The sequence below is a fragment of the Octopus bimaculoides genome, chromosome 5 (assembly GCF_046866305.1).
Source record: "Octopus bimaculoides isolate indiv1 chromosome 5, ASM4686630v1, whole genome shotgun sequence".
In the NCBI taxonomy this organism is placed as follows: domain Eukaryota; kingdom Metazoa; phylum Mollusca; class Cephalopoda; order Octopoda; family Octopodidae; genus Octopus; species Octopus bimaculoides.
The window spans coordinates 19631748-19659387 of NC_142932.1; the positions used below are offsets into that span (position 1 = coordinate 19631748).

The window sequence follows — 27640 nt, forward strand, 5'->3', positions numbered from 1 at the left end:
AGCCACAGTAGCAAAGAGAAAACGAGATAAGTAACATACGGAACGAGCATTCATCAGTTGTCAGCAACCTATCTGAACGACTATATGAGTCTTCGAAGACAGCTGCTCCCATTAAAAAAAATATACTTTGGGATTTATGGAGGGTCAAAGTTGGTAACAAAAACAGGACAGTGGAGACATTCAACGAAACCGAACGAAAAGAATAATGGAAGATCGTTAGACGAAGGTAAAATAGCGAACTCTAGAGAAAAAATTTCTCTGACAACAGAAAAGATAGAAGATAGACATACATAGGATACATCCAAGGTCTACGACAGCCTTGAAAGAAAAGAAAGATGACCACGTGTGGAAAAGAAAGATGGACAATGGTGACGTGTGAGCAATGTGAGAGAGTAGACGAGAAAGTGGGGGGGGGGAGAAAAGAGACATATAGAAAACGGTGAAGGGGCGAAGAAAGGAATTTTCATCGCAGATTCAATATTCTTTTATTTATGCTGCTATACGTTAACATTAATATTTTAGAAATTCTTATTGTCATAACAATATGAAATTTACATAACTTTACAAATTTTACCTCGATGATTGTGCAGATTTTTTTAGCCATAAAACACACACCTAGATAGCATTGAGCAAAAATTTGGATTCATTTGTTTATAATGCTTAAATATAGACATACGTTTCTTTGCAAGTGAACGGATGTATGCATTTCTGTATATGCACAACGTAAATATATATATACTTCTGTTTCGTGTTCATACACAAATAAATGTATTTGCCTATGAACAAGTCTGTGGTTGTTTATATTAAAGTATACGTTCAAACTAGTGAGTAAAGAAAGACTTTTTTATCAAAATTAATTTATATATTTTCTTTTTTTTTTGTACATCATTTTTTTTTCCTTTTCTGTCGAAGATGATGAACTGAGAATGGGTGATTACAAAAGATTTTCGCTTTACTTCTCTATATATAGCATAACTAATATCTGAACATATTTTTCCAATAATGTTCATTTCTACATTACACAATGTAGACTTTTCAATCCCTGAAATACGTAGTTCTCGGTGTATTGATAACATTTGGTCTATTTCAGGTTTCAACCCAGATTTCAAATTAGTTATTTTCTTTATACTTGTAAATACAACGTAAATATATATGGTTCTATTTGAGGTTCCCACACAAAAAAATGTATATACCTATGACCTAGTCAGTAGTTGTTTACTTTAAAGTATACGTTCAAACTAGTTCATAAGGAGGGGTTTTTTATCAAATTTAATTTACACTTTTTCTTTTCATTGAGCAAAAATTTAGATTCATTTTTTTATAATGCTTAAATGTAGACATACGTTTGTATGCGAGTGTACAGATGTATGTATTTATGTATATGCACAACGTAAATATATATATATACTTCTGTTTCGTGTTCATACACTAGTAAATGTATTTACCTATGAACTAGTCAGTGGTTGTTTATATTAAAGTATACGTTCAAACTAGTTAGTAAGGAAAGGCTGTTTTATCAAAATTAATTTATATTTTTTCATTTACTTTATTTCGTTTTTTTTTTTTTTTTTTCCTTTTCTGTCGAAGGGGCACTGTTAATAGGTGAGTATATATCAAATGATATTTTAGAAATCTAACATTAAAAAAGTATTCATCGAAAACGCATTGTATAGTATATCAAAAAGCAAAATATATAAATATTTTCTTGAAGTTAATATAAACGTGCTTCAATTAAGTGATATCATATACCTTATAAATTTGTAAAATCTTCATATACATTTCGAAACACACCGAAATTTTGAGTAAAGCTTTCAGTCATAGTGGACTATAGGTCTTTGTGTGAGAGTGTGTGTATATATATGAGTTGAATACACAAACTTTACCTCAGTGATTGTGCAGAATAGTTTTAGACATAAAACACACACCTAGATAGCATTGAGCAAAAATTTAGATTCATTTTTTTATAATGCTTAAATGTAGACATACGTTTGTATGCGAGTGTACAGATGTATACATTTATGTATATGCACAACGTAAATATATATATACTTGTATCGTGTTCATACACAAATAAATGTATTTGCCTATGAACTAGTCAGTGGTTGTTTATATTAAAGTATACGTTCAAACTAGTTAGTAAAGAAAGGCTGTTTTATCAAAATTAATTTATATATTTTCTTTTTTTTCATTTTGTTTCGTTTTCTTTTTTTTCATTTCTGTTGAAGATCCTGAACCGGTAATAGGTGAGTACAAAAGCTTCGTTGCTTTACTTCTTTCTATATAGCATAACTAATATCTGAACACATTTTCCCAATAATGTCAATTTCTAAATTACACAATGTTGACTTTTGAATCCCTGAAACATACGAATTACGTAGTTCTCGGTGTATTGATAACATTTGGTCTATTATGTATATAAATGATAATAAAATAAATAACATATGTACGCATATATATACATATATATATATACATATATATATATATATATATATATATATATATATATATATATATATATATATATATATATATATATATATATATATATGTGTGTGTATATATATATATATATATATATATATATATATATATATATATATATACTTATATGAGTTGAATACGCAAGCAGCCACAGTAGCAAAGAGAAAACGAGATAAGTAACATACGGAACGAGCATTCATCAGTTGTCAGCAACCTATCTGAACGACTATATGAGTCTTCGAAGACAGCTGCTCCCATAAAAACCAAAATATACTTTGGGATTTATGGAGGGTCAAAGTTGGTAACAAAAACAGGACAGTGGAGACATTCAACGAAACCGAACGAAAAGAATAATGGAAGATCGTTAGACGAAGGTAAAATAGCGAACTCTAGAGAAAAAATTTCTCTGACAACAGAAAAGATAGAAGATAGACATACATAGGATACATCCAAGGTCTACGACAGCCTTGAAAGAAAAGAAAGATGACCACGTGTGGAAAAGAAAGATGGACAATGGTAACGTGTGAGCAATGTGAGAGAGTAGACGAGAAAGTGGGGGGGGGAGAAAAGAGACATATAGAAAACGGTGAAGGGGCGAAGAAAGGAATTTTCATCGCAGATTCAATATTCTTTTATTTATGCTGCTATACGTTAACATTAATATTTTAGAAATTCTTATTGTCATAACAATATGAAATTTACATAACTTTACAAATTTTACCTCGATGATTGTGCAGATTTTTTTAGCCATAAAACACACACCTAGATAGCATTGAGCAAAAATTTGGATTCATTTGTTTATAATGCTTAAATATAGACATACGTTTCTTTGCAAGTGAACGGATGTATGCATTTCTCTATATGCACAACGTAAATATATATATACTTCTGTTTCGTGTTCATACACAAATAAATGTATTTGCCTATGAACAAGTCTGTGGTTGTTTATATTAAAGTATACGTTCAAACTAGTGAGTAAAGAAAGACTTTTTTATCAAAATTAATTTATATATTTTCTTTTTTTTTTACATCATTTTTTTTTCCTTTTCTGTCGAAGATGATGAACTGAGAATGGGTGATTACAAAAGATTTTCGCTTTACTTCTCTATATATAGCATAACTAATATCTGAACATATTTTTCCAATAATGTTCATTTCTACATTACACAATGTAGACTTTTCAATCCCTGAATTACGTAGTTCTCGGTGTATTGATAACATTTGGTCTATTTCAGGTTTCAACACAGATTTCAAATTAGTTATTTTCTTTATACTTGTAAATACAACGTAAATATATATGGTTCTATTTGAGGTTCCCACACAAAAAAATTTATATACCTATGACCTAGTCAGTAGTTGTTTACTTTAAAGTATACGTTCAAACTAGTTCATAAGGAGAGGTTTTTTATCAAATTTAATTTACACTTTTTCTTTTCATTGAGCAAAAATTTAGATTCATTTTTTTATAATGCTTAAATGTAGACATACGTTTGTATGCGAGTGTACAGATGTATGTATTTATGTATATGCACAACGTAAATATATATATATACTTCTGTTTCGTGTTCATACACTAGTAAATGTATTTACCTATGAACTAGTCAGTGGTTGTTTATATTAAAGTATACGTTCAAACTAGTTAGTAAGGAAAGGCTGTTTTATCAAAATTAATTTATATTTTTTCATTTACTTTATTTCGTTTTTTTTGTTTTTTTTTTCCTTTTCTGTCGAAGGGGCACTGTTAATAGGTGAGTATATATCAAATGATATTTTAGAAATCTAACATTAAAAAAGTATTCATCGAAAACGCATTGTATAGCATATCAAAAAGCAAAATATATAAATATTTTCTTGAAGTTAATATAAACGTGCTTCAATTAAGTGATATCATATACCTTATAAATTTGTAAAATCTTCATATACATTTCGAAACACACCGAAATTTTGAGTAAAGCTTTCAGTCATAGTGGACTATAGGTCTTTGTGTGAGAGTGTGTGTATATATATGAGAGTTGAATACACAAACTTTACCTCAGTGATTGTGCAGAATAGTTTTAGACATAAAACACACACCTAGATAGCATTGAGCAAAAATTTAGATTCATTTTTTTATAATGCTTAAATGTAGACATACGTTTGTATGCGAGTGTACAGATGTATACATTTATGTATATGCACAACGTAAATATATATATACTTGTATCGTGTTCATACACAAATAAATGTATTTGCCTATGAACTAGTCAGTGGTTGTTTATATTAAAGTATACGTTCAAACTAGTTAGTAAAGAAAGGCTGTTTTATCAAAATTAATTTATATATTTTCTTTTTTTTCATTTCGTTTCATTTTCTTTTTTTTCATTTCTGTTGAAGATCCTGAACCGGTAATAGGTGAGTACAAAAGCTTCGTTGCTTTACTTCTTTCTATATAGCATAACTAATATCTGAACACATTTTCCCAATAATGTCAATTTCTAAATTACACAATGTTGACTTTTGAATCCCTGAAACATACGAATTACGTAGTTCTCGGTGTATTGATAACATTTGGTCTATTATGTATATAAATGATAATAAAATAAATAACATATGTACGCATATATATACATATATATATACATATATATATATATATATATATAAATATATATATATGTATATATATATATATATATATATATATATATATATATATATATATATATATATATATATATATATATATATATATATATATATGTATATATATATATATATATATATATATATATATATATATATATATATATATATATATATATATATATATATATATATATATATATATATATATACTTATATGAGTTGAATACGCAAGCAGCCACAGTAGCAAAGAGAAAACGAGATAAGTAACATACGGAACGAGCATTCATCAGTTGTCAGCAACCTATCTGAACGACTATATGAGTCTTCGAAGACAGCTGCTCCCATTAAAAAAAATATACTTTGGGATTTATGGAGGGTCAAAGTTGGTAACAAAAACAGGACAGTGGAGACATTCAACGAAACCGAACGAAAAGAATAATGGAAGATCGTTAGACGAAGGTAAAATAGCGAACTCTAGAGAAAAAATTTCTCTGACAACAGAAAAGATAGAAGATAGACATACATAGGATACATCCAAGGTCTACGACAGCCTTGAAAGAAAAGAAAGATGACCACGTGTGGAAAAGAAAGATGGACAATGGTGACGTGTGAGCAATGTGAGAGAGTAGACGAGAAAGTGGGGGGGGGGAGAAAAGAGACATATAGAAAACGGTGAAGGGGCGAAGAAAGGAATTTTCATCGCAGATTCAATATTCTTTTATTTATGCTGCTATACGTTAACATTAATATTTTAGAAATTCTTATTGTCATAACAATATGAAATTTACATAACTTTACAAATTTTACCTCGATGATTGTGCAGATTTTTTTAGCCATAAAACACACACCTAGATAGCATTGAGCAAAAATTTGGATTCATTTGTTTATAATGCTTAAATATAGACATACGTTTCTTTGCAAGTGAACGGATGTATGCATTTCTGTATATGCACAACGTAAATATATATATACTTCTGTTTCGTGTTCATACACAAATAAATGTATTTGCCTATGAACAAGTCTGTGGTTGTTTATATTAAAGTATACGTTCAAACTAGTGAGTAAAGAAAGACTTTTTTATCAAAATTAATTTATATATTTTCTTTTTTTTTTGTACATCATTTTTTTTTCCTTTTCTGTCGAAGATGATGAACTGAGAATGGGTGATTACAAAAGATTTTCGCTTTACTTCTCTATATATAGCATAACTAATATCTGAACATATTTTTCCAATAATGTTCATTTCTACATTACACAATGTAGACTTTTCAATCCCTGAAATACGTAGTTCTCGGTGTATTGATAACATTTGGTCTATTTCAGGTTTCAACCCAGATTTCAAATTAGTTATTTTCTTTATACTTGTAAATACAACGTAAATATATATGGTTCTATTTGAGGTTCCCACACAAAAAAATGTATATACCTATGACCTAGTCAGTAGTTGTTTACTTTAAAGTATACGTTCAAACTAGTTCATAAGGAGAGGTTTTTTATCAAATTTAATTTACACTTTTTCTTTTCATTGAGCAAAAATTTAGATTCATTTTTTTATAATGCTTAAATGTAGACATACGTTTGTATGCGAGTGTACAGATGTATGTATTTATGTATATGCACAACGTAAATATATATATATACTTCTGTTTCGTGTTCATACACTAGTAAATGTATTTACCTATGAACTAGTCAGTGGTTGTTTATATTAAAGTATACGTTCAAACTAGTTAGTAAGGAAAGGCTGTTTTATCAAAATTAATTTATATTTTTTCATTTACTTTATTTCGTTTTTTTTGTTTTTTTTTTCCTTTTCTGTCGAAGGGGCACTGTTAATAGGTGAGTATATATCAAATGATATTTTAGAAATCTAACATTAAAAAAGTATTCATCGAAAACGCATTGTATAGCATATCAAAAAGCAAAATATATAAATATTTTCTTGAAGTTAATATAAACGTGCTTCAATTAAGTGATATCATATACCTTATAAATTTGTAAAATCTTCATATACATTTCGAAACACACCGAAATTTTGAGTAAAGCTTTCAGTCATAGTGGACTATAGGTCTTTGTGTGAGAGTGTGTGTATATATATGAGTTGAATACACAAACTTTACCTCAGTGATTGTGCAGAATAGTTTTAGACATAAAACACACACCTAGATAGCATTGAGCAAAAATTTAGATTCATTTTTTTATAATGCTTAAATGTAGACATACGTTTGTATGCGAGTGTACAGATGTATACATTTATGTATATGCACAACGTAAATATATATATACTTGTATCGTGTTCATACACAAATAAATGTATTTGCCTATGAACTAGTCAGTGGTTGTTTATATTAAAGTATACGTTCAAACTAGTTAGTAAAGAAAGGCTGTTTTATCAAAATTAATTTATATATTTTCTTTTTTTTCATTTTGTTTCGTTTTCTTTTTTTTCATTTCTGTTGAAGATCCTGAACCGGTAATAGGTGAGTACAAAAGCTTCGTTGCTTTACTTCTTTCTATATAGCATAACTAATATCTGAACACATTTTCCCAATAATGTCAATTTCTAAATTACACAATGTTGACTTTTGAATCCCTGAAACATACGAATTACGTAGTTCTCGGTGTATTGATAACATTTGGTCTATTATGTATATAAATGATAATAAAATAAATAACATATGTACGCATATATATACATATATATATATACATATATATATATATATATATATATATATATATATATATATATATATATATATATATGTGTGTGTATATATATATATATATATATATATATATATATATATATATATATATATATATATATATATACTTATATGAGTTGAATACGCAAGCAGCCACAGTAGCAAAGAGAAAACGAGATAAGTAACATACGGAACGAGCATTCATCAGTTGTCAGCAACCTATCTGAACGACTATATGAGTCTTCGAAGACAGCTGCTCCCATAAAAACCAAAATATACTTTGGGATTTATGGAGGGTCAAAGTTGGTAACAAAAACAGGACAGTGGAGACATTCAACGAAACCGAACGAAAAGAATAATGGAAGATCGTTAGACGAAGGTAAAATAGCGAACTCTAGAGAAAAAATTTCTCTGACAACAGAAAAGATAGAAGATAGACATACATAGGATACATCCAAGGTCTACGACAGCCTTGAAAGAAAAGAAAGATGACCACGTGTGGAAAAGAAAGATGGACAATGGTAACGTGTGAGCAATGTGAGAGAGTAGACGAGAAAGTGGGGGGGAGAAAAGAGACATATAGAAAACGGTGAAGGGGCGAAGAAAGGAATTTTCATCGCAGATTCAATATTCTTTTATTTATGCTGCTATACGTTAACATTAATATTTTAGAAATTCTTATTGTCATAACAATATGAAATTTACATAACTTTACAAATTTTACCTCGATGATTGTGCAGATTTTTTTAGCCATAAAACACACACCTAGATAGCATTGAGCAAAAATTTGGATTCATTTGTTTATAATGCTTAAATATAGACATACGTTTCTTTGCAAGTGAACGGATGTATGCATTTCTCTATATGCACAACGTAAATATATATATACTTCTGTTTCGTGTTCATACACAAATAAATGTATTTGCCTATGAACAAGTCTGTGATTGTTTATATTAAAGTATACGTTCAAACTAGTTAGTAAAGAAAGACTTTTTTATCAAAATTAATTTATATATTTTCTTTTTTTTTTACATCATTTTTTTTTCCTTTTCTGTCGAAGATGATGAACTGAGAATGGGTAATTACAAAAGATTTTCGCTTTACTTCTCTATATATAGCATAACTAATATCTGAACATATTTTTCCAATAATGTTCATTTCTACATTACACAATGTAGACTTTTCAATCCCTGAATTACGTAGTTCTCGGTGTATTGATAACATTTGGTCTATTTCAGGTTTCAACACAGATTTCAAATTAGTTATTTTCTTTATACTTGTAAATACAACGTAAATATATATGGTTCTATTTGAGGTTCCCACACAAAAAAATTTATATACCTATGACCTAGTCAGTAGTTGTTTACTTTAAAGTATACGTTCAAACTAGTTCATAAGGAGAGGTTTTTTATCAAATTTAATTTACACTTTTTCTTTTCATTGAGCAAAAATTTAGATTCATTTTTTTATAATGCTTAAATGTAGACATACGTTTGTATGCGAGTGTACAGATGTATGTATTTATGTATATGCACAACGTAAATATATATATATACTTCTGTTTCGTGTTCATACACTAGTAAATGTATTTACCTATGAACTAGTCAGTGGTTGTTTATATTAAAGTATACGTTCAAACTAGTTAGTAAGGAAAGGCTGTTTTATCAAAATTAATTTATATTTTTTCATTTACTTTATTTCGTTTTTTTTGTTTTTTTTTTCCTTTTCTGTCGAAGGGGCACTGTTAATAGGTGAGTATATCTCAAATGATATTTTAGAAATCTAACATTAAAAAAGTATTCATCGAAAACGCATTGTATAGCATATCAAAAAGCAAAATATATAAATATTTTCTTGAAGTTAATATAAACGTGCTTCAATTAAGTGATATCATATACCTTATAAATTTGTAAAATCTTCATATACATTTCGAAACACACCGAAATTTTGAGTAAAGCTTTCAGTCATAGTGGACTATAGGTCTTTGTGTGAGAGTGTGTGTATATATATGAGTTGAATACACAAACTTTACCTCAGTGATTGTGCAGAATAGTTTTAGACATAAAACACACACCTAGATAGCATTGAGCAAAAATTTAGATTCATTTTTTTATAATGCTTAAATGTAGACATACGTTTGTATGCGAGTGTACAGATGTATACATTTATGTATATGCACAACGTAAATATATATATACTTGTATCGTGTTCATACACAAATAAATGTATTTGCCTATGAACTAGTCAGTGGTTGTTTATATTAAAGTATACGTTCAAACTAGTTAGTAAAGAAAGGCTGTTTTATCAAAATTAATTTATATATTTTCTTTTTTTTCATTTTGTTTCGTTTTCTTTTTTTTCATTTCTGTTGAAGATCCTGAACCGGTAATAGGTGAGTACAAAAGCTTCGTTGCTTTACTTCTTTCTATATAGCATAACTAATATCTGAACACATTTTCCCAATAATGTCAATTTCTAAATTACACAATGTTGACTTTTGAATCCCTGAAACATACGAATTACGTAGTTCTCGGTGTATTGATAACATTTGGTCTATTATGTATATAAATGATAATAAAATAAATAACATATGTACGCATATATATACATATATATATACATATATATATATATATATATATAAATATATATATATGTATATATATATATATATATATATATATATATATATATATATATATATATATATATATATATATATATATATATATATATATATATATATATATATATATATATATATATATATATATATATATATATATATATATATATATATATATATATATATACTTATATGAGTTGAATACGCAAGCAGCCACAGTAGCAAAGAGAAAACGAGATAAGTAACATACGGAACGAGCATTCATCAGTTGTCAGCAACCTATCTGAACGACTATATGAGTCTTCGAAGACAGCTGCTCCCATTAAAAAAAATATACTTTGGGATTTATGGAGGGTCAAAGTTGGTAACAAAAACAGGACAGTGGAGACATTCAACGAAACCGAACGAAAAGAATAATGGAAGATCGTTAGACGAAGGTAAAATAGCGAACTCTAGAGAAAAAATTTCTCTGACAACAGAAAAGATAGAAGATAGACATACATAGGATACATCCAAGGTCTACGACAGCCTTGAAAGAAAAGAAAGATGACCACGTGTGGAAAAGAAAGATGGACAATGGTGACGTGTGAGCAATGTGAGAGAGTAGACGAGAAAGTGGGGGGGGGGGAGAAAAGAGACATATAGAAAACGGTGAAGGGGCGAAGAAAGGAATTTTCATCGCAGATTCAATATTCTTTTATTTATGCTGCTATACGTTAACATTAATATTTTAGAAATTCTTATTGTCATAACAATATGAAATTTACATAACTTTACAAATTTTACCTCGATGATTGTGCAGATTTTTTTAGCCATAAAACACACACCTAGATAGCATTGAGCAAAAATTTGGATTCATTTGTTTATAATGCTTAAATATAGACATACGTTTCTTTGCAAGTGAACGGATGTATGCATTTCTGTATATGCACAACGTAAATATATATATACTTCTGTTTCGTGTTCATACACAAATAAATGTATTTGCCTATGAACAAGTCTGTGGTTGTTTATATTAAAGTATACGTTCAAACTAGTGAGTAAAGAAAGACTTTTTTATCAAAATTAATTTATATATTTTCTTTTTTTTTTGTACATCATTTTTTTTTCCTTTTCTGTCGAAGATGATGAACTGAGAATGGGTGATTACAAAAGATTTTCGCTTTACTTCTCTATATATAGCATAACTAATATCTGAACATATTTTTCCAATAATGTTCATTTCTACATTACACAATGTAGACTTTTCAATCCCTGAAATACGTAGTTCTCGGTGTATTGATAACATTTGGTCTATTTCAGGTTTCAACCCAGATTTCAAATTAGTTATTTTCTTTATACTTGTAAATACAACGTAAATATATATGGTTCTATTTGAGGTTCCCACACAAAAAAATGTATATACCTATGACCTAGTCAGTAGTTGTTTACTTTAAAGTATACGTTCAAACTAGTTCATAAGGAGAGGTTTTTTATCAAATTTAATTTACACTTTTTCTTTTCATTGAGCAAAAATTTAGATTCATTTTTTTATAATGCTTAAATGTAGACATACGTTTGTATGCGAGTGTACAGATGTATGTATTTATGTATATGCACAACGTAAATATATATATATACTTCTGTTTCGTGTTCATACACTAGTAAATGTATTTACCTATGAACTAGTCAGTGGTTGTTTATATTAAAGTATACGTTCAAACTAGTTAGTAAGGAAAGGCTGTTTTATCAAAATTAATTTATATTTTTTCATTTACTTTATTTCGTTTTTTTTTTTTTTTTTTTCCTTTTCTGTCGAAGGGGCACTGTTAATAGGTGAGTATATATCAAATGATATTTTAGAAATCTAACATTAAAAAAGTATTCATCGAAAACGCATTGTATAGCATATCAAAAAGCAAAATATATAAATATTTTCTTGAAGTTAATATAAACGTGCTTCAATTAAGTGATATCATATACCTTATAAATTTGTAAAATCTTCATATACATTTCGAAACACACCGAAATTTTGAGTAAAGCTTTCAGTCATAGTGGACTATAGGTCTTTGTGTGAGAGTGTGTGTATATATATGAGTTGAATACACAAACTTTACCTCAGTGATTGTGCAGAATAGTTTTAGACATAAAACACACACCTAGATAGCATTGAGCAAAAATTTAGATTCATTTTTTTATAATGCTTAAATGTAGACATACGTTTGTATGCGAGTGTACAGATGTATACATTTATGTATATGCACAACGTAAATATATATATACTTGTATCGTGTTCATACACAAATAAATGTATTTGCCTATGAACTAGTCAGTGGTTGTTTATATTAAAGTATACGTTCAAACTAGTTAGTAAAGAAAGGCTGTTTTATCAAAATTAATTTATATATTTTCTTTTTTTTCATTTTGTTTCGTTTTCTTTTTTTTCATTTCTGTTGAAGATCCTGAACCGGTAATAGGTGAGTACAAAAGCTTCGTTGCTTTACTTCTTTCTATATAGCATAACTAATATCTGAACACATTTTCCCAATAATGTCAATTTCTAAATTACACAATGTTGACTTTTGAATCCCTGAAACATACGAATTACGTAGTTCTCGGTGTATTGATAACATTTGGTCTATTATGTATATAAATGATAATAAAATAAATAACATATGTACGCATATATATACATATATATATATACATATATATATATATATATATATATATATATATATATATATATATATATATATATGTGTGTGTATATATATATATATATATATATATATATATATATATATATATATATATATATATATATATATATATATATATATATATATACTTATATGAGTTGAATACGCAAGCAGCCACAGTAGCAAAGAGAAAACGAGATAAGTAACATACGGAACGAGCATTCATCAGTTGTCAGCAACCTATCTGAACGACTATATGAGTCTTCGAAGACAGCTGCTCCCATAAAAACCAAAATATACTTTGGGATTTATGGAGGGTCAAAGTTGGTAACAAAAACAGGACAGTGGAGACATTCAACGAAACCGAACGAAAAGAATAATGGAAGATCGTTAGACGAAGGTAAAATAGCGAACTCTAGAGAAAAAATTTCTCTGACAACAGAAAAGATAGAAGATAGACATACATAGGATACATCCAAGGTCTACGACAGCCTTGAAAGAAAAGAAAGATGACCACGTGTGGAAAAGAAAGATGGACAATGGTAACGTGTGAGCAATGTGAGAGAGTAGACGAGAAAGTGGGGGGGAGAAAAGAGACATATAGAAAACGGTGAAGGGGCGAAGAAAGGAATTTTCATCGCAGATTCAATATTCTTTTATTTATGCTGCTATACGTTAACATTAATATTTTAGAAATTCTTATTGTCATAACAATATGAAATTTACATAACTTTACAAATTTTACCTCGATGATTGTGCAGATTTTTTTAGCCATAAAACACACACCTAGATAGCATTGAGCAAAAATTTGGATTCATTTGTTTATAATGCTTAAATATAGACATACGTTTCTTTGCAAGTGAACGGATGTATGCATTTCTCTATATGCACAACGTAAATATATATATACTTCTGTTTCGTGTTCATACACAAATAAATGTATTTGCCTATGAACAAGTCTGTGATTGTTTATATTAAAGTATACGTTCAAACTAGTTAGTAAAGAAAGACTTTTTTATCAAAATTAATTTATATATTTTCTTTTTTTTTTACATCATTTTTTTTTCCTTTTCTGTCGAAGATGATGAACTGAGAATGGGTAATTACAAAAGATTTTCGCTTTACTTCTCTATATATAGCATAACTAATATCTGAACATATTTTTCCAATAATGTTCATTTCTACATTACACAATGTAGACTTTTCAATCCCTGAATTACGTAGTTCTCGGTGTATTGATAACATTTGGTCTATTTCAGGTTTCAACACAGATTTCAAATTAGTTATTTTCTTTATACTTGTAAATACAACGTAAATATATATGGTTCTATTTGAGGTTCCCACACAAAAAAATTTATATACCTATGACCTAGTCAGTAGTTGTTTACTTTAAAGTATACGTTCAAACTAGTTCATAAGGAGAGGTTTTTTATCAAATTTAATTTACACTTTTTCTTTTCATTGAGCAAAAATTTAGATTCATTTTTTTATAATGCTTAAATGTAGACATACGTTTGTATGCGAGTGTACAGATGTATGTATTTATGTATATGCACAACGTAAATATATATATATACTTCTGTTTCGTGTTCATACACTAGTAAATGTATTTACCTATGAACTAGTCAGTGGTTGTTTATATTAAAGTATACGTTCAAACTAGTTAGTAAGGAAAGGCTGTTTTATCAAAATTAATTTATATTTTTTCATTTACTTTATTTCGTTTTTTTTGTTTTTTTTTTCCTTTTCTGTCGAAGGGGCACTGTTAATAGGTGAGTATATCTCAAATGATATTTTAGAAATCTAACATTAAAAAAGTATTCATCGAAAACGCATTGTATAGCATATCAAAAAGCAAAATATATAAATATTTTCTTGAAGTTAATATAAACGTGCTTCAATTAAGTGATATCATATACCTTATAAATTTGTAAAATCTTCATATACATTTCGAAACACACCGAAATTTTGAGTAAAGCTTTCAGTCATAGTGGACTATAGGTCTTTGTGTGAGAGTGTGTGTATATATATGAGTTGAATACACAAACTTTACCTCAGTGATTGTGCAGAATAGTTTTAGACATAAAACACACACCTAGATAGCATTGAGCAAAAATTTAGATTCATTTTTTTATAATGCTTAAATGTAGACATACGTTTGTATGCGAGTGTACAGATGTATACATTTATGTATATGCACAACGTAAATATATATATACTTGTATCGTGTTCATACACAAATAAATGTATTTGCCTATGAACTAGTCAGTGGTTGTTTATATTAAAGTATACGTTCAAACTAGTTAGTAAAGAAAGGCTGTTTTATCAAAATTAATTTATATATTTTCTTTTTTTTCATTTTGTTTCGTTTTCTTTTTTTTCATTTCTGTTGAAGATCCTGAACCGGTAATAGGTGAGTACAAAAGCTTCGTTGCTTTACTTCTTTCTATATAGCATAACTAATATCTGAACACATTTTCCCAATAATGTCAATTTCTAAATTACACAATGTTGACTTTTGAATCCCTGAAACATACGAATTACGTAGTTCTCGGTGTATTGATAACATTTGGTCTATTATGTATATAAATGATAATAAAATAAATAACATATGTACGCATATATATACATATATATATACATATATATATATATATATATATAAATATATATATATGTATATATATATATATATATATATATATATATATATATATATATATATATATATATATATATATATATATATATATATGTATATATATATATATATATATATATATATATATATATATATATATATATATATATATATATATATATATATATATATATACTTATATGAGTTGAATACGCAAGCAGCCACAGTAGCAAAGAGAAAACGAGATAAGTAACATACGGAACGAGCATTCATCAGTTGTCAGCAACCTATCTGAACGACTATATGAGTCTTCGAAGACAGCTGCTCCCATTAAAAAAAATATACTTTGGGATTTATGGAGGGTCAAAGTTGGTAACAAAAACAGGACAGTGGAGACATTCAACGAAACCGAACGAAAAGAATAATGGAAGATCGTTAGACGAAGGTAAAATAGCGAACTCTAGAGAAAAAATTTCTCTGACAACAGAAAAGATAGAAGATAGACATACATAGGATACATCCAAGGTCTACGACAGCCTTGAAAGAAAAGAAAGATGACCACGTGTGGAAAAGAAAGATGGACAATGGTGACGTGTGAGCAATGTGAGAGAGTAGACGAGAAAGTGGGGGGGGGAGAAAAGAGACATATAGAAAACGGTGAAGGGGCGAAGAAAGGAATTTTCATCGCAGATTCAATATTCTTTTATTTATGCTGCTATACGTTAACATTAATATTTTAGAAATTCTTATTGTCATAACAATATGAAATTTACATAACTTTACAAATTTTACCTCGATGATTGTGCAGATTTTTTTAGCCATAAAACACACACCTAGATAGCATTGAGCAAAAATTTGGATTCATTTGTTTATAATGCTTAAATATAGACATACGTTTCTTTGCAAGTGAACGGATGTATGCATTTCTGTATATGCACAACGTAAATATATATATACTTCTGTTTCGTGTTCATACACAAATAAATGTATTTGCCTATGAACAAGTCTGTGGTTGTTTATATTAAAGTATACGTTCAAACTAGTGAGTAAAGAAAGACTTTTTTATCAAAATTAATTTATATATTTTCTTTTTTTTTTTGTACATCATTTTTTTTTCCTTTTCTGTCGAAGATGATGAACTGAGAATGGGTGATTACAAAAGATTTTCGCTTTACTTCTCTATATATAGCATAACTAATATCTGAACATATTTTTCCAATAATGTTCATTTCTACATTACACAATGTAGACTTTTCAATCCCTGAAATACGTAGTTCTCGGTGTATTGATAACATTTGGTCTATTTCAGGTTTCAACCCAGATTTCAAATTAGTTATTTTCTTTATACTTGTAAATACAACGTAAATATATATGGTTCTATTTGAGGTTCCCACACAAAAAAATGTATATACCTATGACCTAGTCAGTAGTTGTTTACTTTAAAGTATACGTTCAAACTAGTTCATAAGGAGAGGTTTTTTATCAAATTTAATTTACACTTTTTCTTTTCATTGAGCAAAAATTTAGATTCATTTTTTTATAATGCTTAAATGTAGACATACGTTTGTATGCGAGTGTACAGATGTATGTATTTATGTATATGCACAACGTAAATATATATATATACTTCTGTTTCGTGTTCATACACTAGTAAATGTATTTACCTATGAACTAGTCAGTGGTTGTTTATATTAAAGTATACGTTCAAACTAGTTAGTAAGGAAAGGCTGTTTTATCAAAATTAATTTATATTTTTTCATTTACTTTATTTCGTTTTTTTTTTTTTTTTTTCCTTTTCTGTCGAAGGGGCACTGTTAATAGGTGAGTATATATCAAATGATATTTTAGAAATCTAACATTAAAAAAGTATTCATCGAAAACGCATTGTATAGCATATCAAAAAGCAAAATATATAAATATTTTCTTGAAGTTAATATAAACGTGCTTCAATTAAGTGATATCATATACCTTATAAATTTGTAAAATCTTCATATACATTTCGAAACACACCGAAATTTTGAGTAAAGCTTTCAGTCATAGTGGACTATAGGTCTTTGTGTGAGAGTGTGTGTATATATATGAGTTGAATACACAAACTTTACCTCAGTGATTGTGCAGAATAGTTTTAGACATAAAACACACACCTAGATAGCATTGAGCAAAAATTTAGATTCATTTTTTTATAATGCTTAAATGTAGACATACGTTTGTATGCGAGTGTACAGATGTATACATTTATGTATATGCACAACGTAAATATATATATACTTGTATCGTGTTCATACACAAATAAATGTATTTGCCTATGAACTAGTCAGTGGTTGTTTATATTAAAGTATACGTTCAAACTAGTTAGTAAAGAAAGGCTGTTTTATCAAAATTAATTTATATATTTTCTTTTTTTTCATTTTGTTTCGTTTTCTTTTTTTTCATTTCTGTTGAAGATCCTGAACCGGTAATAGGTGAGTACAAAAGCTTCGTTGCTTTACTTCTTTCTATATAGCATAACTAATATCTGAACACATTTTCCCAATAATGTCAATTTCTAAATTACACAATGTTGACTTTTGAATCCCTGAAACATACGAATTACGTAGTTCTCGGTGTATTGATAACATTTGGTCTATTATGTATATAAATGATAATAAAATAAATAACATATGTACGCATATATATACATATATATATATATGAGTCGAATACGCAAGCAACCAGAGTAGCAAAGAGAAAACAAGATAAGTAACATACGGAACGAGCATTCATCAGTTGTCAGCAACCTATCTACTCCTTATTTCGAACATTGAACGAGTATATGAGTCTTCGAAACCAGCTGCTCCCATAAAAACCAAAATAAACTTTGGGATTTATGGAGGGTCAAAGTTGGTAAAAAAAAAACAGGACAGTGGAGACATTCAACGAAACCGAACGAAAACAAACATGGAGGATCGTTAGACGAAGGTAAAATAGCGAACTCTAGAGAAAAATTTTCTCTGACAACAGAAAAGATAGAAGATAGACATACATAGGATACGTCCAAGGTCTATGACAGTCTTGAAAGAAAAGAAAGATAACCACGTGTGGAAAAGAAAGATGGACAATGGTAACGTGTGAGCAATGTGAGAGAGTAGAGGAGAAAGTGGGGGGGAGAAAAAGAGACATATAGAAAACGGTGAAGGGGAGAAAAAAGGAATTTTCAACGCAGATTTAATATTCTTTTATTTATGCTGGTATATGTTAACATTAATATTTTCGAAATTCATATTGTCATAACAATATAAAATTTACATAACTTTTACAAATTTTACCTCAATGATTGTGCAGAGTTTTTTTAGCTATAAAACATACACCTAGATAGCATTGAGCAAAGATTTGCATTCATTTGTTTATAATGCTTAAATGTAGACATACATTTTTATGCGAGTGTACAGATGTATGCATTTATGTATATGCACAACGTAAATATATATATACTTCAGTTTCGTGTTCATACACAAATAAATGTATTTGCCTATGAACTAGTCAGTGGTTGTTTATATTAAAGTATACGTTCAAACTAGTTAGTAAAGAAAGGCTGTTTTATCAAAATTAATTTATATATTTTCTTTTTTTTCATTTTGTTTCGTTTTCTTTTTTTTCATTTCTGTTGAAGATCCTGAACCGGTAATAGGTGAGTACAAAAGCTTCGTTGCTTTACTTCTTTCTATATAGCATAACTAATATCTGAACACATTTTCCCAATAATGTCAATTTCTAAATTACACAATGTTGACTTTTGAATCCCTGAAACATACGAATTACGTAGTTCTCGGTGTATTGATAACATTTGGTCTATTATGTATATAAATGATAATAAAATAAATAACATATGTACGCATATATATACATATATATATATATGAGTCGAATACGCAAGCAACCAGAGTAGCAAAGAGAAAACAAGATAAGTAACATACGGAACGAGCATTCATCAGTTGTCAGCAACCTATCTACTCCTTATTTTGAACATTGAGCTACATTCTGGATTACTTTGTAACGCTTTCAAATAGACATACATTTGTTTCCAAGTGTACGTATACATGCATTTATGTAAATGCACAACGTAAATATATCTACTTCTGTTTCATGTTCACACACAAAAAATGTATTTACCTATGAACTAGTCAGTGGTTGTTTACTTTAAAGTATACTTCCAAACTAGTTAATAAGGACAGGTTTTTATCAAAATTAATTTACATATTTTTGTTCTTATTTATTCTATATCGTATTTTTTTTTTTTTTTTTTTTTCATTTTTCAGCCAAAGATCCTGATCCGAAACTTTGTGAGTAGAAAAGTTTGCTACTTTTCTGTCTATAGGTATAAGTAATATCTGACCACATTTTTTTTTTCAATAATGTAGATTTCTACATTACACAATTTATAATATTACAAAAGACTTTTGAATCCCTGAAACATATAAATTACGTAGTTCTCGGTGTATTGATAACGTTTGAGCTATTTCAGTTTTCAACCCAGATTTCAAATTAGTTATTTTCTTTATATTGGTATGATGTTGATATCGTAATGGGTTGAAGTTCCACGAATAGATCAAACTTGATTAAACAGGAATTGGTACAGTATGAATAATTTGTCAAAAATACTATACTCGTTACGAACATATATATATATATATATATATATATATCAAATGATATTTAAGAAATCTAACATTAAGAAAGTATTCATCGAAAATGCATTGTATAGCATTTCAAAACGCAAAATATATAAATATTTTCTTCGAGTTAATATTAACGTGCTTCATTTACGTTATATCATATACCTTATAAATTCATAAAATCTTCATATACATTTCGAAACACACCGAAATTTAAAGTAAGACTTTCATTCATAGTGGACTATATGTCTTTGTGTGAGAGTGTAGGTGTGGGTGTGGGTGTGGGTGTGTATGCACGCGTGAGTGCTTTGTGCGAGTGTATGTGTGTGTGTGAGAGAGTCTTTGTGTTTGTAAGTTAGTTTTATATGCATAGCGCAGCAATGGCTGCGTGATAAATAGCTTGCCTAACAATCATATGGTTTCGGGTTCAGTCCCACTGCTTCTGCTGTAGGTTCGGGCCGACCAAAGCCTTCTGAGCAGATTTCATTGGTGGAAACAAGAAGAAGCCCGTCATATATCTCTGTGTGTGTGTGTGTGTGTGTGTGTGTGTGTGTGCGTGCGCGCGCGCGTGTGTGCGTGTGTGTGTATGTGTGTTTATGTTTATCCCCCTCCATCGGCTGACAACGATGCTGGTGTGTTTACGTCCCTGTAACATATCGGTTTGGCAAAAGAGCCCGATAAGAGAAGTACTACACTTACAAAGAATATGTGCTGGGGTCGATTTGTTCAACTAAAGGCAGTGCTCCAGCATGGCCGCTGTCAAGTGACTATAAAAAGTAAAATGTAAAAAGAATATATATATATATATGTATATATATATATATATATATATATATATATATATATATGTATGTATGTATGTATGTACGTATGTATGCATGCATGTATGTTTGTATATACATATATATGTGTATATATATATATATATATATATATATATATATATATATATATATATATATATATATATATATATATATATATAAGAGTTGAATACGCAAGCAACTAGAATAGCAAAGGGAAATCAAGATAAATAACATAGGGAACGAAACTTCATCAGTTGTCGGCAGCCTATCTACTCCTTATTTCGAAAATTGAACAACTATATGAGTCTTCGAAACCAGCTGCTCCCATAAAAACCAAAATAAACTTTGGGATTTATGGATGGTCAAAGTTGGTAGCAAAACTAGGACAGTAGAGACATTCAACCAAACCGAACGAAAACGAACATGGAGGATCGTTAGACGAGACGAAGGTAAAATAGCAACCTCTGGAGAAATATTTTCTCTAACAACAGAAAAGATAGAAGATTGACATAGGATACGTTCAAGCTCTATGACAGCCTTGAAAGAAAAGAAAGATGACCGTTTGTGGAAAAGAAAGATGGTCAATGGTAACGTGTGAGCAATGTGAGACAGTAAAGGATAAAGTGGGGGGGGAGAAAAACAGACATACAGAAAACGGTGAAGGGGAGAAAAAGAGGAATTTTTAACACAGATTTAATATTATTATTTTTTTATGCTGGTATACGTTAACATTAATATTTTAGAAATTCCTTTTATCATAACAACATGAAATTTACATAAATTTTACAAATTTTACCTCAATGATTGTGCAGAATTTTTTTAGCCATAAAATACACACCTAGATAGCATTGAGCAAAGATGTGCATTCATTTGTTTATAATGCTTAAATCTAGACATACGTTTGTAAGCGAGTGTACGGATGTATGCATTTATGTATATGCACAACGTTTCGTGTTCATAACACAAATAAATGTATTTGCCTATGAACTAGTCAGTGGTTGTTTATATTAAAGAATATGTTCAACTAGTTAGTAAAGAAAGGCTGTTTTCTCAAAATTAATTTATATATTTTCTTTTTTTTATTTTATTTTTTTTTTTTTTTTTTCATTTCTGTCGAAGATCCTCAATTGTTTATAGGTGAGTACAAAAGCTTCGTTGCTTTACTTCTTTCTATATAGCATAACTAATATCGGAACACATTTTTCCAATAATGTTCATTTCTACGTTACACAATGTAGACTTTCGAATCCCTGAAACACGAATTACGTAGTTCTCGGTGTATTGATAACATTTGGTCTATTTCTGGTTTCAACCCAGATTTCAAATTTGTTATTTTCTTTATACTTGTAAATACAACGTAAATATATATGGTTCTATTTCAGGTTCCCACACAAAAAAATGTATATACCTATGAACTAGTCAGTGGTTGTTTACTTTAAAGTATACGTTCAAACTAGTTCATAAGGAGAGGGTTTTTATCAAAATTAATTTACACTTTTTCTTTTCATTTTTTTCATTTTTCGGTAAAAGTTCCTGAATCGGACATTTGTGAGAAGAAAAGTTTCGTTGCTTTATTTTTCTGTCCATAGGCATAAGTAATATCTTACCACATTTTTTTCAATAATGCAGATTTCTACGTTTCACAATGCATTATTTTACAATAGACTTTTGAATCCCTGAAACATATAAATTACATAGTTCTCGGTGTATTGATAACGTTTGGGCTATTTCAGTTTTCAACCCAGATTTCAAATTAGTTATTTTCTTTATACAGGTATAATGTTGATATCGTAGTGGGCTGAAGTTCCACAAATAGATCAAATTTGATTAAATAGGAATCGGTACAGTATGAATAATTTGTCAAAAATACTATACTCGTTACGAACATATATATATACATATATATATATATATCAAATGATATTTTAGAAATCTAACATTAAAAAAGTATTCATCGAAAACGCATTGTATAGCATATCAAAAAGCAAAATATATAAATATTTTCTTCGAGTTAATATAAACGTGCTTCAATTAAGTGATATCATATACCTTATAAATTTGTAAAATCTTCATATGCATTTCGAAACACACCGAAATTTTGAGTAAAGCTTTCACTCATAGTGGACTATAGGTCTTTGTGTGAGAGTGTGTGTATATATATGAGTTGAATACACGAATTTTACCTCAGTGATTGTGCAGAATATTTTTAGCCATAAAACACACACCTAGATAGCATTGAGCAAAAATTTAGATTCATTTTTTTATAATGCTTAAATGTAGACATACGTTTGTATAGAAAACGGTGAAGGGGAGAAAAAGAGGAATTTTTAACACAGATTTAATATTATTATTTTTTATGCTGCATTTTTTTTTCAATAATGCAGATTTCTACATTACACAATGCATAATATTACAAAGACTTTTGAATCCCTGAAGCATATAAATTACGTAGTTCTCGGTGTATTGATAACGTTTGGTCTATTTCAGATTTCAACGCAGATTTCAAATTAGTTATCTTATTTATACTGGTATAATGTTGATAACGTAGTGTTTAAATACTGGTGTAGAATTTTCTTTTACTTAAAACTTCGCCTTTGTTTTGGTACAAAGATCTAATTCATCAGAAAAATATTTGAGGAAAAATCTTTTTTAATTCCGTTTACATATTTGTTTTGCAAGATTTTTTAATTCTTCTATTTTAATTCCACCGATGACTTATTTACATTTTTACAAAAAACAAATTATGGTGTGGTCCCAAATTCCATTCAGTCTTCTCCAAATAAATTGCTCATTTTATTCAGCACAAACCTTTGACTTTTAAGGTTTTTCCACCAAATATAAAATCACTTATAATTTCGCCCTTAAAATGCGATATCTATAAAGCAAAATTAATTCACATTTTTTCCTTTTGTTTTTTTCATTTTGGAGGCAAAGATCCTGAACCGGAAATTGGTAGATATAAAGGTTTCGTTGCTTTACTTCTCTATGGTGGTTGGCACTCCGTCGGTTACGACGACAAGGGTTCCGGTTGATCCAATCAACGGAACAGCCTGCTCGTGAAATTAACGTGCAAGTGGCTGAGCACGCCACAGACACGTGTACCCTTAACGTAGTTCTCGGGGAGATTCAGCATGACAGAGTGTGACAAGGCTGGCCCCTTGAAATACAGGTACAACAGAAATAGGAAGAGAGAGTGAGAGAAAATTGTGGTGAAAGAGTACAGCAGAGTTCACCACCATCCCCTGCCGGAGCCTTGTGGAGCTTTAGGTGTTTTCGCTCAATAAACACTCACAACGCCCGGTCTGGGAATCGAAACCGCGATCCTACGACCGCGAGTCCGCTGCCCTAACCCCTGGGCCATTACGCCTCCACTTTTTCTTCTCTATACACAGTATAACTAATATCTGAACACATTTTTTTTAATAAATGTTGATTTTTACATTACACAATATATAATATTACAAAAGACTTCTGAATCCCTGAAACATACAAATTGCATTGTACTCCGTGTATTGGTAACGTTTGGTCTATTTTAGTTTTCACCCCAGATTTTAAGTTAGCTATTTTATTTATGCTGGTATAATGTTGATAGCGTAGTGGAATCGCTACAATATGAATAACTTGTCGAATATACTAAATTCCTTAAGAACATACATCTATTCCAAACGATATTTAAGAACTCTAACATAAAAGAAAAAATTCTCGTAATCGCATCATTTAGCATATCAACAACAAAATATAAAAACATTTTTTTAAAGTAATATAAACACGAGATATTTGAGTTTAGTGATATCATACACATTATAAATCCATGAAATTTTCATATCAATTTCAGAAACACACCCAAATTCTGAGCAATAATTCCATTCATAGTAGAGTGTGTGTGTGTGTGTGTACACATATGTATATATATATATATATATATATATATATATATATATATATATATATATATATATATATATATATATATATATATATATATATATATATATATATACATATATATATATATATATATATATATATATATATATATATATATATATATATATATATATATATATATATATATAAGTATGTATATATATACATACATATATATGTGAGTGTATATATATATATATGTGTGTGTGTGTGTGTGTATGCATACATGTATGCGTATACATATAGAGAAAGAGGGGTTAGGAGAGGTAATGGTGTCAATAATACTCAAAGTTGTCAGGTAATGCTGAGTAAGTGCTATGGATAGACCATAGTTAAGCTCCCGGCTCGGTGATTATGCGAATAAGGAGTTCAACGTAGATCATATATCAGCACGTGAATATATGTATATATAATTTTATATATATATATAGGTGTGTGTGTGTGTGAGTGTGTGTGTGTGTGTGCGTGTGTGTGTGTGTGTGTGTGTGTTTGTACACACATATATATAAACATATATATATATATATATATATATATATATATATATATATATATATATATATATATATATATATATATAGACAAAATGGCTGATAGTTAGCAAGGTGAGACACACATAAGAAAGAAGGAAACAAAGGACCACTGATGAGGTCACAGAAGTGTGACGAAAGAACTCTGGCCGAAATAAGATTAAGATTAAGATTAATGTAATATAAAGCTGAAAAAAAAAAAAAAAAAAAAAAAATTAACACCAAATATACAGTGCGTGTGTTTTTATTGGCTAAACTGGCAATATGACCATCCCCAAGTACAACAACATATATATATATATATATATATATATATATATATATATATATATATATATATATACATATATATATATATATATATATATATATATATATATATATATATATATATATATATATATATATATATATATATATATATATATATATATATATATATATATATATATATATATATATATATATATATATATATATATATATATATATATATATATATATATATATATATATATATATATATAAATTAATCAAAGGACATACTAAATACGTTTACCTGCTGAAAATAACAGACAAATTATTACTTAAATCGCCAGACTACACTGATAATAACTACACAAGTAAGCTTTCCAAAGGCAAACGGTCTGATTTCTGTAGTTATTGTGAGTGTCGATTTAAATAAGAGATTTGACTGGTATTTCCAAGAAGTAAACATACTTAGTATGTCCTTTGATAGCTTTTAATCCTTCAGCTATTTAATGCTTTTGGTGGGGGTCTGCAATCGCCTAGATTATTGATTCTGCTGTTATAATTTTTTAAATTGTTATACTAGATAATAATAGAGTCAATGATGTCTTCGCAAATTAGTTTCCCGTGAATTGTTGTTTACTCGTGAATTATTTGCTCCGTATATATATAAATATATATCTTCGTATCTCTGTAAATTATGTATATACACTCACCTGTAGAAATAGCTCTTCAATAATTTTTTGTTGTACATATATACATATATATATATATATATATATATATATATATATATATATATATATATATATATAATAAAGTAAAGTTGTGGAATACCGTACGAGTGGAAATATATATGAAAGAAGGTTTGAAAATGCACTTATTTTTAAAAAATATTTATTTACTTAACCGGTTTCACTTTTTTAGAAAAAGATTATCAAAAGTCTTTGAGAATAATAAAAAATGTTAAAAAACAGTCTGAGTATTAAAATGCATATATACATTCTTTGATGATAAAATATATTTAAAGTATAAAGCTTTGTATGAACTTTGTAGTGTTACATACTGATTGTCACACATTCTCTGATATTAAGGTGAAATTGTTAAAAACAGTGTTAAAAACAGTGTATGAAAATACACATATGGAAAAATACATATACATATACATATTCTCATACATATTCTTTGACAATCGAATAAAATTGAGAAGGAACTGACCTGGCCTTTTTCTCTTGTGTATATTGAAGGAATGTTTTACTGTCTTAAGAGACAGTATGACTGGCTAGCTGGGGTGGGAGGGAAGAAGAGTTAAAGAAGATTTTTTTATTTTTGGTTGGTCTGTGACAGTCTGTCATGGTTCACTGGTTTTTGGGACTGGTATTGTGCACATCTCTATGTGTGTGTATATATGTGTGTTTGTGTCCGTGTGTGTGGGTGTGGGTGTGGGTGTGTGTGTGTGTGTGTGTGTGTGTGTGTGTGCCGTTTTTATTGGTCCCAGAGTTTATTGTGGAATGTGTATATGAGTGTGTGTTTGAGTGTTTTTTGTGTCGGTGGGGATGTTAGGTGTGTGTACGTGAGACTGTGCGTATATCTCTTTGTCTGAGTGTGTATGTGTTGTTTTGATCGTCTTTGTGGTGTGTGTGTGTGTGTGAGCAACCGTATGTATGTGTGAGGGTGTGTACGTATGTGTGCGTATGTGTGTGTATGTATGTGT

General features: G+C 28.8%; 1 protein-coding gene across 5 annotated transcripts in view; it reads left to right on the plus strand.

Annotated features, from left to right (window-relative positions):
* The window catches only part of LOC106879656 (inter alpha-trypsin inhibitor, heavy chain 4), an 86335-nt gene that overhangs the window by 46429 nt on the left and 12266 nt on the right, over window positions 1-27640 (plus strand). For 2 of the 5 annotated variants that reach the window (XM_089352032.1, XM_089352033.1), the window contains 6 exons: window positions 2226-2243; window positions 12241-12255; window positions 15517-15534; window positions 19412-19429; window positions 20058-20081; window positions 22340-22357. In XM_089352032.1, the coding sequence (XP_089208158.1) occupies window positions 2226-2243; window positions 12241-12255; window positions 15517-15534; window positions 19412-19429; window positions 20058-20081; window positions 22340-22357 (111 nt within the window). Of the gene's footprint in view, window positions 1-2225; window positions 2448-4217; window positions 4233-10188; window positions 10207-12240; window positions 12256-15516; window positions 15535-18206; window positions 18225-19411; window positions 19430-20057; window positions 20082-22339; window positions 22358-27640 lie in introns of those variants that run through there. The other 3 variants (XM_089352035.1, XM_089352036.1, XM_089352037.1) reach the window with 3 other exon arrangements.